Here is a 14,759-nt window from a genome sequence, read left to right on the forward strand (position 1 = left end):
TGAGATGGGTGCTATAAACAAACGAGGGGCCTAAAAACAGAAGAATATATACTATATTTGGGGGTCTTGGGTATTGCTGCCTGAACAATTCAAATTAATAACTACACCAGGTGTCACAAGAGCAACTGAGTATCAGCTGCAGTTTTCTAATACATCTGAAGCACTTTCATTTAGCACATAGTCTTACATAAGAAAAAGGTGAAGGAAACTTTTGTACTAGATATGTAATTATTTAGAAACTTTTATGATGAAGGCCCAAGGTTTAAAAGCATATTATATTATATTAATTATAATTTACACAAGTAAATATTATTTTTTCTTCTTTTTAAAGCCCAGTTAAATGTTACTAACCTTTTGTTTCTCTGTTATTTTAAAAATTCTATTCACAAATTCCACAGTAAACTGTTTTTTTAGAACTCCTTACAGATCCCTTCAGTTTATCAATGAAGTGTTATTGATCCAAGAGGTAGAGTGTGTGCAAACCTGTGACACAATCCAGATCACTGAGAAAATTCTCTTCTGCTAGTCCCTTTGAAGTGAGTGCTACTGAAGGGTGTGTGTGTTTATTGGGTTGGTTTTATTTTTATTATTCATTTCATATTTTTATATTGTGATTTGATGTTGCAACCGCACCAAGACCTGCGGGCATAGGGTGGTATACAAATTTAATAAGTAAATAATGAATGAAGATCCCAAATTGTCTTATACATGCACAATGCAAACTGGTGTACAACACCAAATTTTGCATGCAAAGTTTAAGATCATAGTGAATGCCAAGAGCCCTGCTGGTTCAAACCAAAGGTCCATCTAGTCACATTATGCCCTCTTACATGGTCAATAAAATGTGTATGGGAAGCGTGCAAGAATGACACATGTGCAATAGCAGTCCCCTGCTTGTGCTGCTCAACAACTGCCATTCAAATACAATGCAGCCCTTACTGCACAAGGATCATGAGCAAAGGCACAGCCACACCCTGCCTCTGCTTCAACTGAGGAGTCTTTAACTCATCATGCCACGTCCAAGGTTTGGAAGGAGCAGGAAGGCTTGTAGTACACTGCAGTCATCCTGGCTCCAGCAAGTGATATGTGCTATAAGATCCAGATGTCACTGCATAGACAATGGCAGCATTGCCTTAGTTCTCCAACCTACTGAGGCACAGCCTAGGAAGACCTTCAGGTATAAAACTGAGGCATAATTCCTTGTATAATCTGTATAACACGGATTTTCTGGATGTCTCTACACTTTTTTCTGTAGCAGCAAATAAATCATGGCCAAGCAGGGCTACATATACTTTTAGAACTACTGTATTTAATTGTCTGTAATGCTTAACATGGAATACAATTTTTTTTTCCAGGTTAGAAAGGCTTACTTGAAAATGTACCTACAGGATGGTTGTCTTCAACTACCAGAGGGGAAAGTCGCCCACTTGCTTCTTCTCCAACACAAATGTAGAAAATGTTTAAGCCATTTGGGACCAGAAAAACAGACCCCTTAAAGCTTCAGTCCCTTGGAAATCATAATGCTCTCTGCAAGTATTATTTATTCATGACCAAGAACTGCTGGCAATGTTTCCTGGTTTTGCCCACTATTACGTCATTTGAAAAACAAATTACCTTCTAAATCTCAAGCTGATGAACAAAAGATTACCTGATATGAAAATATTCCATGAGATGAGGTATTTATAAATAATGTACTTTCAAAACTGCCTTCTTCTAATGGAAGAAACAGTACTCTGAAACAATTTTTTCCCATTGCTGGAATCACCTACAGATAAAATAAAAGTATCTGGTGTTCAATAGAATTAATTGCATTAATTTTATTACAGACTTGTAAATTTTAAAAAGTGGGTCACCACCCACCCCTTGCCCCACTAGACTAAATATAGTGACAGTGGTCCATAGCCACCATGCTCCCCTGCACCTTCCTATATGTAGTCTGAAGAGCAATAAGAAACAAGGAGGGGCAGCTATAAAGAGACTGCATGCTAAGACAGAGGCTGGCTTCAAATGCAGCACTAAAACATGACTTAGCATTATAATCGTAACAACCAGGAACCTCAGGCTCATATGCCCCCTCCTCCCTTTTCCTACAAGTCACAATGAGAAGCTTTCAATCATGGTTAGCAGCAAACCATAGTAGCTTGCCAATGCATCCAAACTTATATAACCACCGCTATTTAACTTAAACCAGGATTGCAAGTCACTTTACTTACAGAGATAGAGTCTGGATGCAACCCAATCATGGTTTAGCATGATATGAATCATAGCTGTCAACTTTCAAATTTGAAAATAAGGGATCAGCAGCCTCACCTGTCCTGGGGACAGTCTACGGGATATTTAACAATCCGGGATAGCAGCAGGAAGCATTGGGAAACGGCCCTGGGATAAGGGAATTTCCCGCCCCCAAAAAGGGAAGGTTGACAGCTATGATATGAATGAGCTTGGGTTTGCATGCTTCCCCTCAGCCCTCTCCTCTGGCTCCAGAGCACAAGGAGGAAATTGGAAACATAAACTTTAAAGGAGCATATCATTACATTCAAACTGGGAACTCTCATAAGTTTAAATGATTGTTTGTTGAAACAACCACAGTTTGACCTTGGCTGGTTTCAACAAATCATAGTTTAAACAAGCTACATGTGTAAAAAAAAATAACCCACTGTTAGAAAATAAAATAAAAGCTAGTTCAATAAAACAAGAAGCTTCTCATAGCAGAGGAGAGTAACAAGGGGGAAAGGGCAGAGTCTTCTGAGGGAGTAAGAGTCATTTGGAGGGCGGAGAATGATTGAGCTGGAGGAGAGAAGACAACTGACAAGGATGTATTGAGTTTTAAGTGTATTGGAATCCAAATGCAGGTGAAGCCACAAGCAACAGAGGCTGAAAAAGCAACGAGCAACAGTGAAAATTAGATACTTCTAAGGGACACAGAAGGCATTTATTTTTATTTTTTTGGCACCGAAAATGTATGGGAAAATGTTCAGCTCAGCCCTAATAGAAATAAATGGGAAGACCAAGAACAAGCTGATGGCTGGGAAAGTAGGAAAGAAAGACCAGTTAGCTAACGCTTTAGGGCCAAGGAAAGCATGAAACTCTGGCACTCTGCCCTAGCATAGTTTCCAAAAGTACATCAGCACTCACCCTGCTATGAACAGGAGACACATGAAAATGCCTAGTAGCTGTAAACATTGAATTCACTATAACATCTTTATCCTTACTAGGATTGTAAGCACATAGCATTTTAGCTTTAGGCAGTCCCAGCAACCTAAGGGAGAGAAGAAAGGGAAGTATTAATGGCAATGGAAAAAATGCAGTCATGTTTTCCACTCCACACGCAAACATACAGTGTTCAGAAAAACCCCTACAACTTGGGCCCATTGGAATTTAAACCAAAGATAACTTTGTGATACAGACACAATGTGATTTGGCATGACATGAACAAATCCAAGCCAAAAGCCACCTCCTCCTCATCCAGAGTTCCCTTTTCATGAGAACCAGCAGAACATGGTTATAGCTTGCAGGTAATCCTGGGTCCAACACTGTCACTTGAGGCCTTGATGGCTAGGAGTGCCTATTTCTAATTCCAACTGGTTCACCAGCTACAGCCCCTTTTGGACAGAGATAACTTGGCTATGGAACTCCATGCTCTGGTAACTTCCAGATTGGATTACTGCAGTGCGCTCTACATAGGGCTGCTCTTGAAGATAACTCTGAATGCAGTGGTTCAAAATGCAGTGGCCAGATTGCTGGATTGCTGACTAAGGCTGCCTTTAGAACTCTTACGGTTGTTCTAAAACTGCTATGTTTGCTGTCAGTTCATTTCCAGGCTCAATTCAAGGTGTTTAGTGTGTAAGGCCCTATAGGACTTTAGCCCCCAAAATCTGAGAGACTACCTCCTTCTCTACAGACCTTCTCTGGAGTTAAGATCAGAAGGTGGGCCCCTTTTGGTGGTTCTGCCCTCCTCAGAAGTACAAGGAAGGGCCCCCCAGAAAAGGGTGTTATGAAATTCCCTCCCACAGAGAGGTGTCTGCCACCTTCATCTTTCAGCAAATCTGAAGACACCTAGCCCTTTGACACCTGAGATGGTTATTCTCAAGACCCATCCTATTCCTGTGGCTGTAACTTGTTTTAACTGTTTTTAATTCAGAATCTTCTATTGTAACAACCAGCCCTGGGGCCCGCTGGTGAAGGGGAGGTGGTGTTATTATTATTATTAGTTGTGTGTTGCAATCCTGCTTGAGTAAGAACTATGTACTCTAAGCTGCCAAGGAACCGGACACAGAAAAGGAGGGTGGAAACATTGTATGCAATGCAAAATGGAAGGGAATTAAAGACTCTTCTGGGGAAAGAATTTCCTGGGATACAGAATAAAAGTATGCAAAATACTCACTGCATTCCAAAATGAAGAATTGAAGGGTGAAAATGAAGGACCCTCCCATTTGACATTTTCGCAGAGAAGCTGAAAAAGAAGAGAACAGTAATTATAAAACCATATCCCTTTTCACAAGATCTCAGATTATATGTAGACTGTACTGGCATCGCTCGATTTGCCTTTAAGAATACAAGGAAAATCAAGACCATAACTGCCACGCCACAATTCAAAATTAACTCTATCAAAAACTGTTACTGATTCACGCAACTTCATTCTAAAATACAGTCATACCTCAGGTTAAATATGCTTCAGGTTGAGAGTTTTCAGGTTATGCTCCGCGGTGACCCGGAAGTAACGGAATGCGTTACTTCCGGGTTTCGCCGCTAGCACATGCACAGACGCGCAAAATGAAGTCACGCGCATGCACAGAAGCAGCGAATCGCGACCTGCGCACGCGCGGGTTGCATTCTACTCAGGATGTGAATGGGGCTCCGGAATGGATCCCGTTCGCATCCAGAGCTACCGCTGTATTAAGAATGCACATGCACAATTAATTATTTCTAGAAACCTGCAAGCACAAACCTGGAATACAGGCCTGACAACAGTCCCATTCAGGCATTCAGCTGAAAGTGTGAGAGCATTAGTGTGTACAGGTGCACTGCCCTCAGTCCCAATGTCCCTGCCTGCTTCATCCTGACCTTCCTACAGATGAAGTGGGCTGAGATGGTGCGTACATCACTTGCCTCTATTCCATTTATGGCATGTCTTTGGCTGAATGTCTGAAGAGGGCTAATATGCTTAGGCAAAAGTCTGTAACAACCAAATAAAATTAATAAGGGACAACATAAGCAACTGGGACAGGGGAAAGGGAGAAATCCAATTATAAGCAATAAAATACCATAAACTTGATATACTCCTCATAACAGCTTAACATTTGTACAATTTGTACAAAATTACATCAGATTCTGAAAGTTGTATTCTCCTCCCGTTGCCATTTAGTATTCAAATTTTTATAAGGGATAGATCCAAATATGTATTCTGAACAGAAAGCAGCACAACCCCCACCTTCCGCAGAGAATAGACAAAAATAAATAAATGATGTGGAAGAGATCCCACATCAACAGTCCTCAAACACAACTCCCCTGGTTCATAAATAGCCTCATGACAACTGTGGATAACCATCGTGGGCATTGTTCAAAATCAAGAGGACACTTATAGACACTCTCGGGTTAACAAGAAATGAACTCTGATAAAGGTCAGGTTCGCACATAACAATAAGTTTGGCTCACTTAACCCACAGTATGAAAAAGCATCATGCTAGTACACAACGTATTTGCTTCCACTTTGCTCCTTCCTTGGTGCAATGGTAGGGAGAAACCCAGAGAATTAAAGCTCACAAAGCAAAACACGTCAGCAACGAACCAGGATTTTACTCCTGGGAAAATAAATATATTTGTACTATCTGAGGAGAAACCAGAGCATAAAGTTTATCAATTGGCACGTTAAGACTTAATTTAAAAGCCTTATTATTAAAATCAGCAGTGGAGCTTCAGAGGCTCACATAATTCAATATGCTCTCTTGACTTTCTACCCGGCCAACTTGGCACACCTTTCCAGACCACCTGCAAGTTTGTTTTCCTCCCTCTTTTGTTGCTCAAAGCTTTTATTCCTAATATGAATTATTGTAAAAGAGCCGAAATCTGTGATCCTATGGACACTTCCCTAGGGTAAGCCCTACTGTATATGGTACTTACTTCAGAGTAAATATGCATAGGGTTGCACTAGTTTCTAAAGTAAGATTCTCACAAATATATACATGAAGCAATTACATATGCTCCCCCTCCCCCAAACTATTTTATGGTCTAACAGGTTCTTTGCTTTCTAAAATGTTGATAAATAAAATCTTTTTTTAAAAAAACCAAGCAGCAATACACATATTTGTTTGCTTATTTTTATCTGCAGTGGGGAAATCTTTCTTGCCAAGTTCTCAGAGGTTTTACATTTCAGGTTTTTAAAAAAACACACTTTAAAAAAGCACAGAGTTTACCCAAAAACTTACACAGGAGCTTGAACCTAGTTTTAATCATCATAGGCGCAATGCCAAAGAAAAGCACATGTTATTGCATGCCTAGGTTTGTGATTTTCCCAGTTCACTCCCATGAACACAAGGCCTATTCCATACACACAAGCCTGCAGCTACATTGATTTCAATAGATGCCAAACAGCAACACTGCATGGAAACATGACTTCATAGTTAGTTAGTTAGTTAGTTAGTTAGTTAGTTAGTGTGTTTGTTAATGCATTTCTTCTCCACTTCTTATCCAAGGAGCTCAAGGTGATGCACATGGTTCTCCCTCTCCCTAGCTTTTCCTCACAGCAGCCCCGTGAGGTGGGTTAGACTGATTGACACTGGCTGGCCCAAGGTCAGCTAGTGAGCTTCATGGCAGAGTGGAGAGTCACTCAAGTCTTAGGCCATCATTTTAACCACTACACGACCCTGACTTTGTTTTATTTATTTATGGATTGGTTCCATTTACAGACCACTTACTATCTGAGTATCTTGAAATGGTTTACACTGATTAAAATACATAAATATACATCTAAACACAGTAAGTACCATCAAAACCATATAAGTACCATCAAAACATGAATACATAAACAATATCAATATACCTAAAAACAATATTGATAAAAGTCTAACAGCACTACAAGGCAGTATAATGTGAAACTACCATCAAAACAACACACATGATTCATTCACTCATTCATATAACCAACTCAACCCATCTCATTCATGCTCCATTCCACACAACTAGTATAATCATTCAAGACCTCAAACATCTCCATCAACCAACCACATGGATCTACACCACTCTCTAAACCAGAGAGCCAGATTTGATGAAGTGAAGGGCTGTGAGGGCCGACCAAAGGTCCACCCAAAGTTGTTGACTTTTTTTTAGGATTGAAGTTGTTGACCTTTTTGTTGTTGCGTTTTTTTGGGGGGGGGTTACCCCAGGAAATAAACTGCCACAGAGGCCGGATTAAACCAACCGGAAGGCCGGATTAGGCCCCTGAAATGGACTTTGGACATGCCTGCTCTAAACCATATGACAACCCACAGTCAAGGATTGCTGCCAAGCATATACGTTACTCTCCCAAACTCTAAAGTAGCACTGGCCTCGTGTCCCACATCCCCGGTACCATCAAATACTCTCCTTCCCTTCTCTCACTTGAGAGGGGCTGAATTCTATACCAGAGCAGGCTTTCACCCTGGAAAATATGGAACTACTTCCATCCATCCATCCATCCACTCACTCTCAACTACATAATTATAACATGCATTGCACTGCACAACCTCAACTCTTGATAAGTACCAAATCAGCACTGGAAAAAGTCACAAACACCAGTGACACCTTGCTGGCCAGCATCTCATGCGCTGGCTACTACTCCCCCATCCCACCCCAATATAGGTGCTCATCAGAGAAAGGCGGAACTGTGTTAACATCAAAATTGAGCTCAACAAAACTTCTGTCATCTTGTCAAGTCATTGTTTGTTAAAAAACAAAACACTGAAAATAAGGTTTTAGGAACCATTTGTCCAGATCAAGAAAAATGGACTAGAGAACTAGTTCTTCCTGTGCTTAGATTTCATGACATTTAAAGTGACAGGCACAGCTGTTTCCCATGTACCTCCTCTGGCAGCAGACCATTATATTCAGATATGGCCACAAACAAGAACCATTTAGTTTACTACAAAACATGAAAGAGAACACGTTGCCTCTAAAGCAAAAAAACCCATAAGCAGACAAAAAGGCACTTTAGCTCCAATCTTCAAAGTACTGTTTTTCCAGGTGTCATATTAGGGATAAGGCTTTAGGGATAAGGCTTACTTATTCCTCTTCATGAGTGAACAGGAGAGCAAATACAGGAGATCTGCATGCATAAGATCTGGCAATTTCAACTGTACTTAGGGAGGGGAGTGTCTTGAGTATTGAATAATGGGCAGGTTTTGTGAGTCTAAGGGCACATGCTCATTTACTTTTATCTGCATATAGCACCTAATATACTTGACATACATTTATGAACATTAGGTGATAATGAAATCTAAACAACATAGTGTTTAGCATAGCCTCTCGGAGTGCCAACATGTAGTAAGAGATCAGGATCTAACGAGCTTACCTGCATTCTGCAACCTCCAGAACAATTTGTGTGGTAGATGTCATGTTTTAACAGAGACTTACATGTGTAGACCCAAGTTCCTGTGGTCTCAATCCATGCAATTTATACTGCCTTGCCCTGATGTTAGATTTTATAACCAAATATGTGTTAGCCTCCAATTTGTGCATGCAGACCTCTGTTCCAATATGTACATGTCAGTTGGAAGACTAGTCTTGCTTAACTCTGATTAGCCATTGTGCATAGGCACAATGTAGTCTAATATCAAACAGGGTGCTTCTGGGGGGCGGGGATGCCAAAGCTTTTGTTAATGCTGTGTATTAAGTGCTTGTTGGTGTTGTTGTTTAGTCGTGTCCGACTCTTCGTGACCCCATGGACCAGAGCACGCCACGCACTCCTGTCTTCCACTGCCTCCCGCAGTTTGGTCAAACTCATGCTGATAGCTTCAAGAACACCATCCAACCATCTCATCCTCTGTCGTCCCCTTCTCCTTGTGCCCTCAATCTTTCCCAACATCAGGGTCTTTCCAGGGAGTCTTCTCTTCTCGTGAGGTGGCCAAAGTATTGGAGCCTCAGCTTCAGGATCTGTCCTTCCAGTGAGCGCTCAGGGCTGATTTCCTTAAGAATGAATAGGTTTGATCTTCTTGCAGTCCATGGGACTCTCAAGAGTCTCCTCCAGCACCAGTAGTAAGTGCTAGCCCTGTGCTAGAACTTTCTAATCATCTGGAAGTTGGAAATAAGCCGCATGAGGGCCGGAGTCAAGTGAGGGGGACCATCTAAATGGGTGGGGGCACTAGAAGGATGTCAGAGGGGGGTGGGTTGATTTTCTGAGATGCAGCAGGAGGGAAAGATCTCCCCTGTAATGCAACTGAGCAAAATGGCCAGCGTCTATAGAAGGAAGTACCATTCCTGTTCTGGACACACTTGCCTGCTGAGTTACCACTCCCACAACAGAACAGCAGCTGCCCAAGTTTCCTCCACCCTCCTGGCTCTAGGTATGCTTTATTGCCATGCCCATCCCTCCTTCTCAGACTCTCTCCCCTTGGCAGCATAAGGTGACAAGCAGGCAGACAAAAGGAACTTGCAGACGCAAGAACTGGCAGCTGAGAGTGCTGCAGGGCTGAGGGGGAAGGGATCAAGCAGCTCTTTCGCCTTCTCTCACAAGATCTGGCCACCACTTTCTCACTATCTGCAACACTGCTGCTGCTGCTCTGCGGAAGATGCTTATGAATAAAACCATATTATGCACTTACGCCCGTCAGCAGTGGTGCATATAGAAATGTGTTTTAAAAAACAAGATGGACAGGGCATGTGAGATAACTGACAAGAGTCCCCAAACCTACAGACACTTTATCAGTTTTACTCATTGAAGAATAGAGAGAGATGGTGATGAAGACACTGGCACGGAATTGCATTTTAAATGTAATAGACAAACACACAAAAACGAAGGATGGAATAAGCAGAACATGAATGGGTCAGGATAGGAAATGAACTGTTTCAGGAGAATGTCACCTGGATTGTTCGCAAAAAAAACCCAAGTGACCTAATAATGAATAAAGGGCTAATGTGGAAGCACTCCTTGTTTGTACTTTTAAGCACTATAGGCATAGTGAAAAAGAGCCAAAAAGTAATGTCAATAGGTGCCCATGAAAATATTTCCCTAGTTACTATCATACTAGTAGTGAAATGAATACAAAGCCATAGGAAAGTAACAGAAGAGTTAAAAATACATTGCGTTAGCATCATAGCATGTTGTTGGGTTTAGATTAATTAGGGTTTAAGGCTCATTGTGCTTAAATATTTTCAAGCCAGAACTCTAATATTTCACCTTCTTGTATATGTGTTTATTACAGCAGTGTGGTGTGAACTTAGAATCTCATTTCCCAACAGAAACTGGGATACAGAAAGAAGTGCAATGTAGTGGCAAGGTAATAGGAAGTTAACACACTTGATAAAAAGGCTATTACATCCAACCAGAAGTAGTTACCTCATTTCTCAACAGAAATTGGGAAGCTGAAAGGAAATGCAAGGTAGTTTCAAAGTAATAGGAAGTTAACACACTTGTTTAAAATGTCATTACATCCAGCTACCTGTTTTTGTGTGCATGTATCTACTGATCCCATCCCTATTTCAATCTTTTCAGAACCAGTTTAAACTAGGCCATGAAACATTACATAGCCTAAGATATCTGGAAATGCAAAGTAAGCTAGATCAGTTTAATTATTAATACAGTATCCACATTCTGATAATAACATGTCACTATAAACTCTCCTGTTGGTTGTCAATTAAAACCATATTTTGGATCCTTCCGTTTTCTTCATAAGTGAAATAATACAGATTCAGGAAATAGTAGGATACAGCTATGACCTGAAGGATATGCAATGCTTTCCAGTGCATGTGATATATACTAGCATGAAGAAGTAAATTGCTTCCCTTCCCCCGATTCCATCCTAAAAAGGGAAAACAGCCAAATGGGAAGCTAAACAAAGCCTGAAAAATGTAAAGCCAAGTCTTGTGAACTTGCAAATTCCCATATGGTTTATACATTTCATTTGACATATCTCAGCTCCGTCAGAAAACAGCATGTGATTTTGCATGTCATGCAAGAGTAAACATTCAATCACAACTAATTTGTACAGAATAAAAGCAACAATATAAAATGTTACATTCAGGAGCAGCGTAATGATCTCAAGAGTCTTCAGCGTGAATCTTTTTTTAAAAACAGGAAATAAGAGTGATACATGCGGTTGAGAGTATATTTGTGTAGGGGATGGGAATCAATGTTATAGATATCAAGTCAGCCATGAACAGAACACTGGGTGGCCTTAGACTCTCATTCTCAGGATCCCATCCGGAATGCAGCCTGGCCCTATTATAAACCAGACTGAGCCATTCATATTGGCTTTGAGACCTGGAAGACCTGCTCCCTTGCCTTGCATTTTTCCATCAGGCCTGACAGGGTGGGGCCCTGACTCCCAACTACAAAAGCTGAAGCTGCTGAAGAAACCAGAGATCATCTTGGCTGCCTCTTAGTACAGATCCAGGTCACTGAGTCTGAGCTTCCACAGCTGCCACCTGCCGTGAACCACCCTAGGCAGGATTGGTAGCAGCAGCAGCAGCAGCAGCAGCAGCAATGTCCTATGCTTAAGATAATATTGTATTGTCTTGCTAAGTATGCTGTTTTAAATGTGCATTTTACATTTGACTTCCTTTAGTAATGTTTTCTCTGGAAATGTTTAAGATTTAAAAAATGTGTTAACATTACATGCGCAATCTGTAGTTGATCTCCTTTGCAATGTTTTATTTTGGAATCTTTTAAGATAATATTTTAGTTTCCTGTTCATTCTGTTGCTTTGAATGTATGCATTATATTTGGCTTTCTTCAGTAATGTTTTATTCTGGATTGCTTTATTTGATGTTTTAATGCAGGTTTGTAAATCACTTTGAGGTGTTTTATTTCCTTAAAAATATAAAGCAGTATAGAAACGAAATGAATCATCGTCATCAACTTAATCACAGCAGAAAGAGTACATCACTATGGATTGGCTGGGTGGCTCCCACACCACTGAAGCCTTTGCCACCAGCTCCCTGGTGGGTGCTCCATGGCCAGGCCAGAACTCTACTGACTGGGCCATGAAACACCTCAGGTGGCTTAATTACTCTTCAGATTGAAGTGGACCTCCTGCTACACTTAAAGAGTACAGCCATGACTAAGGTCAGGCAGCAGGGGAAAGAAGCCTTATACAGGTCTCCCAGAAGACTCAGCTGACCAAGCCTCATGATACTGTGTCACTGGGCTGGATGAAGTCTCACGGAACTTGTCAGTGGCTGTAGCAAGTGGTGGTGACATGGCCTGCCTCAAAAGCAGCAAAACTGGTGGGTACCTAACAGCGTTGTTTTAAGGACTATCAAGACAGCAGGTGTGAAGAGCTATACAAATACAAAGGACCTGTTTTTCTTATTAGTAACCAAACTGCCACACTACGAAAGTGACTATTTATCTTATTGGGCATATCTTAGCTGTTCATTAAGTCAGGTGACCGTAGAACAGATTAAGTGTATTTACACAGCGATTTAGCAGAGCAAATGGCATGCAACACTACCTCCAAGAGAGTTGCTTGTCAAATCATTATTCACCTGATCCACTGGCATTTTGCAACTCAGTGTACGTGTGTCATATATTAATCACTATCTGGGGTAGGGGGCTTGAGTGTACACACAGAGCTTCACAATTAATTTCAATGGAGAGACGGTTCTGGGAATATTCTTTGTAAGCTGTTACCCTGAAGCAAAACTCTTCTACAGGAGCTCCCATAGTAACACAAACATCCTAATACAAACACTGTTACAGGTGTTAATTAACCCCAGCAATACTGAGGTGTTTGAGGTAGCATTTCATGCTACTGTGCAGTAGTCATTGCGCTAATTTTGCATCTATTTCAGCTTTAACATAATTATCACATTTCTTTTTTTACATTTCATTTCCATGTGTATTATACCTACCGACAGAAAATGGCATTTCAGCCATATTATAAAGTAGGCTCTGGTCCACATGCCAAAATAAATTTGTTATTTTGGAAGGTGCCACACTTCTCTTGCTTTTTTAACACTGTTTTGAGCTTCAGCCTTTGTTTTTGCCACTACAAACTCATATTTTACCTGCAACTTTATAAATCTATATTGCCACTTTGCATAATCTACCAAATGAAATTCTAATGGTTTCCATGGTATAGTTGGTTCCCCCCCCTTAAGCATAGGGTAGAAAAGGCCAATCATTTTTATGCTACAAAATGGAGATGAAAGACAGATTTTGTGTGTGTGCTCTTACTGAAGTTGTTTGCAATGCATGTTTCTTTATCAGCATTCTGCTTAGTGGTAAGATAAAGACAACATGAGTAGCACAACTTACTGCTAAAAGCAAGTCAAAAACATTCCTCTAGCATTCTTATAATCTACTCAAAGAACAGGTGAAATTGTTTGGTATACAAAATCCTACTGCTAAAGTTATAAAAATGCACTAAACTAAAAAGAACACCTATTGGCTAAACAAGTGACAGAATTGCTGTTAGGACAGATGCCAGTGTCGATGTAGAAATCGGCACACACACACAAAAAAAGAAAGAAATCGGCACACTCTTACTCAACATCTGGGACCTGTGCACTATTACTTTATGTGCTCACATTTCAACATCTTGGGCAATCACCCCACACAGCAAATTCATCCAAGACAGTAAACAATATAAAATTCTGTAGTATTAAACCAAGCTTGAAAAACCTAAAAACAACTATGAATCCTTATGCTAAATATGAAAGTGTCTTTTTCATTTTGTGTGAAACATCTCAACAACAAAAACAAATCCCCCATAGGTTTTTTTTTTCTCTACTTGTGCAAGCCTCGGGGCTTTCCACTTGCACAGGTGGTACTGTTTTGGCTACATAATCAATGGCACTTACAACATGAACGTTGGATATAGAGGGACTGATTATCAAAATGTCACGACAGAGCATCTTTCCCCCCACTGCTAGAGCAGATATTCAATTTCTGATAGATACCATTATGGGGTTTTTTTATGGGGTTCCCCCTAAATTTTTAATTTAGTAAATTGTAGACTTTAGCTAATATTTGGAGTACTAAGGGAAGATGCCTGGCACGGTGTAAAAATACAGGCTGAGCCAGTTCTTCTGTTTAAGGAGATCAGTTGACAGAGGTGCCATCAAAGACAGGTGAGGGAAGGGCCATTGCCTTGACAAAAGATATCGGCCTTCAGTGTCAGTCAAGGGGGGGGGAGTTCCTCCCCCAGCTGTGTGTAAGCAAGAGACAATAGCAGAGTTGGGAGGGAGAAATTGCTAGGGTTACGGGAGGTGTGATGTCACCACAGGAAAAAAGAATGCCCTTTTTACACACAGCCTGAGTTGCATTTGGAGGATTTTGGGGAAGAATGAGGAAGGGGCCAGAACTCCATGCATACAGGCTGGGAGAGGCTGCACTGAAAAACTGGGGAGCATGACTGGCTTTGCTCTGGCCGCAAGCTTGCTGAAGCTATGAGGGGAGCAACAAGAGAGACTAATGGGGTGTAATGTTCTGCACCCCCTCCACTGAAAACTCAGCTGTAAATATGTGTAAATAAACCATATTTTTAAAAGACAGGACAGTGTCTGCTGTGCCTCATTCCAAAAGAACACAAACCCTGGTTAAGTGCCAAGACCCCTGGAATTTG

At 40.9% G+C, this 14,759-nt stretch overlaps 1 protein-coding gene across 5 annotated transcripts in view; it reads right to left on the reverse strand.

Moving 5' to 3' along the window:
* Positions 1–14,759, reverse strand: part of TMEM131L (transmembrane 131 like) — a 71,012-nt gene that overhangs the window by 34,735 nt on the left and 21,518 nt on the right. For 4 of the 5 annotated variants that reach the window (XM_053403074.1, XM_053403073.1, XM_053403072.1 and 1 more), the window contains exons 4-6: positions 4,385–4,453; positions 3,136–3,259; positions 1,649–1,765 (exon numbers count right to left, since the gene is read on the reverse strand). In XM_053403074.1, the coding sequence (XP_053259049.1) occupies positions 1,649–1,765; positions 3,136–3,259; positions 4,385–4,453 (310 nt within the window). The remainder of the gene's footprint in view (positions 1–1,648; positions 1,766–3,135; positions 3,260–4,384; positions 4,454–14,759) is intronic. The other variant, XM_053403075.1, reaches the window with a different exon arrangement.

The sequence above is a fragment of the Podarcis raffonei genome, chromosome 9, assembly GCF_027172205.1.
Source record: "Podarcis raffonei isolate rPodRaf1 chromosome 9, rPodRaf1.pri, whole genome shotgun sequence".
NCBI classification, from domain to species: Eukaryota; Metazoa; Chordata; class Lepidosauria; order Squamata; family Lacertidae; genus Podarcis; species Podarcis raffonei.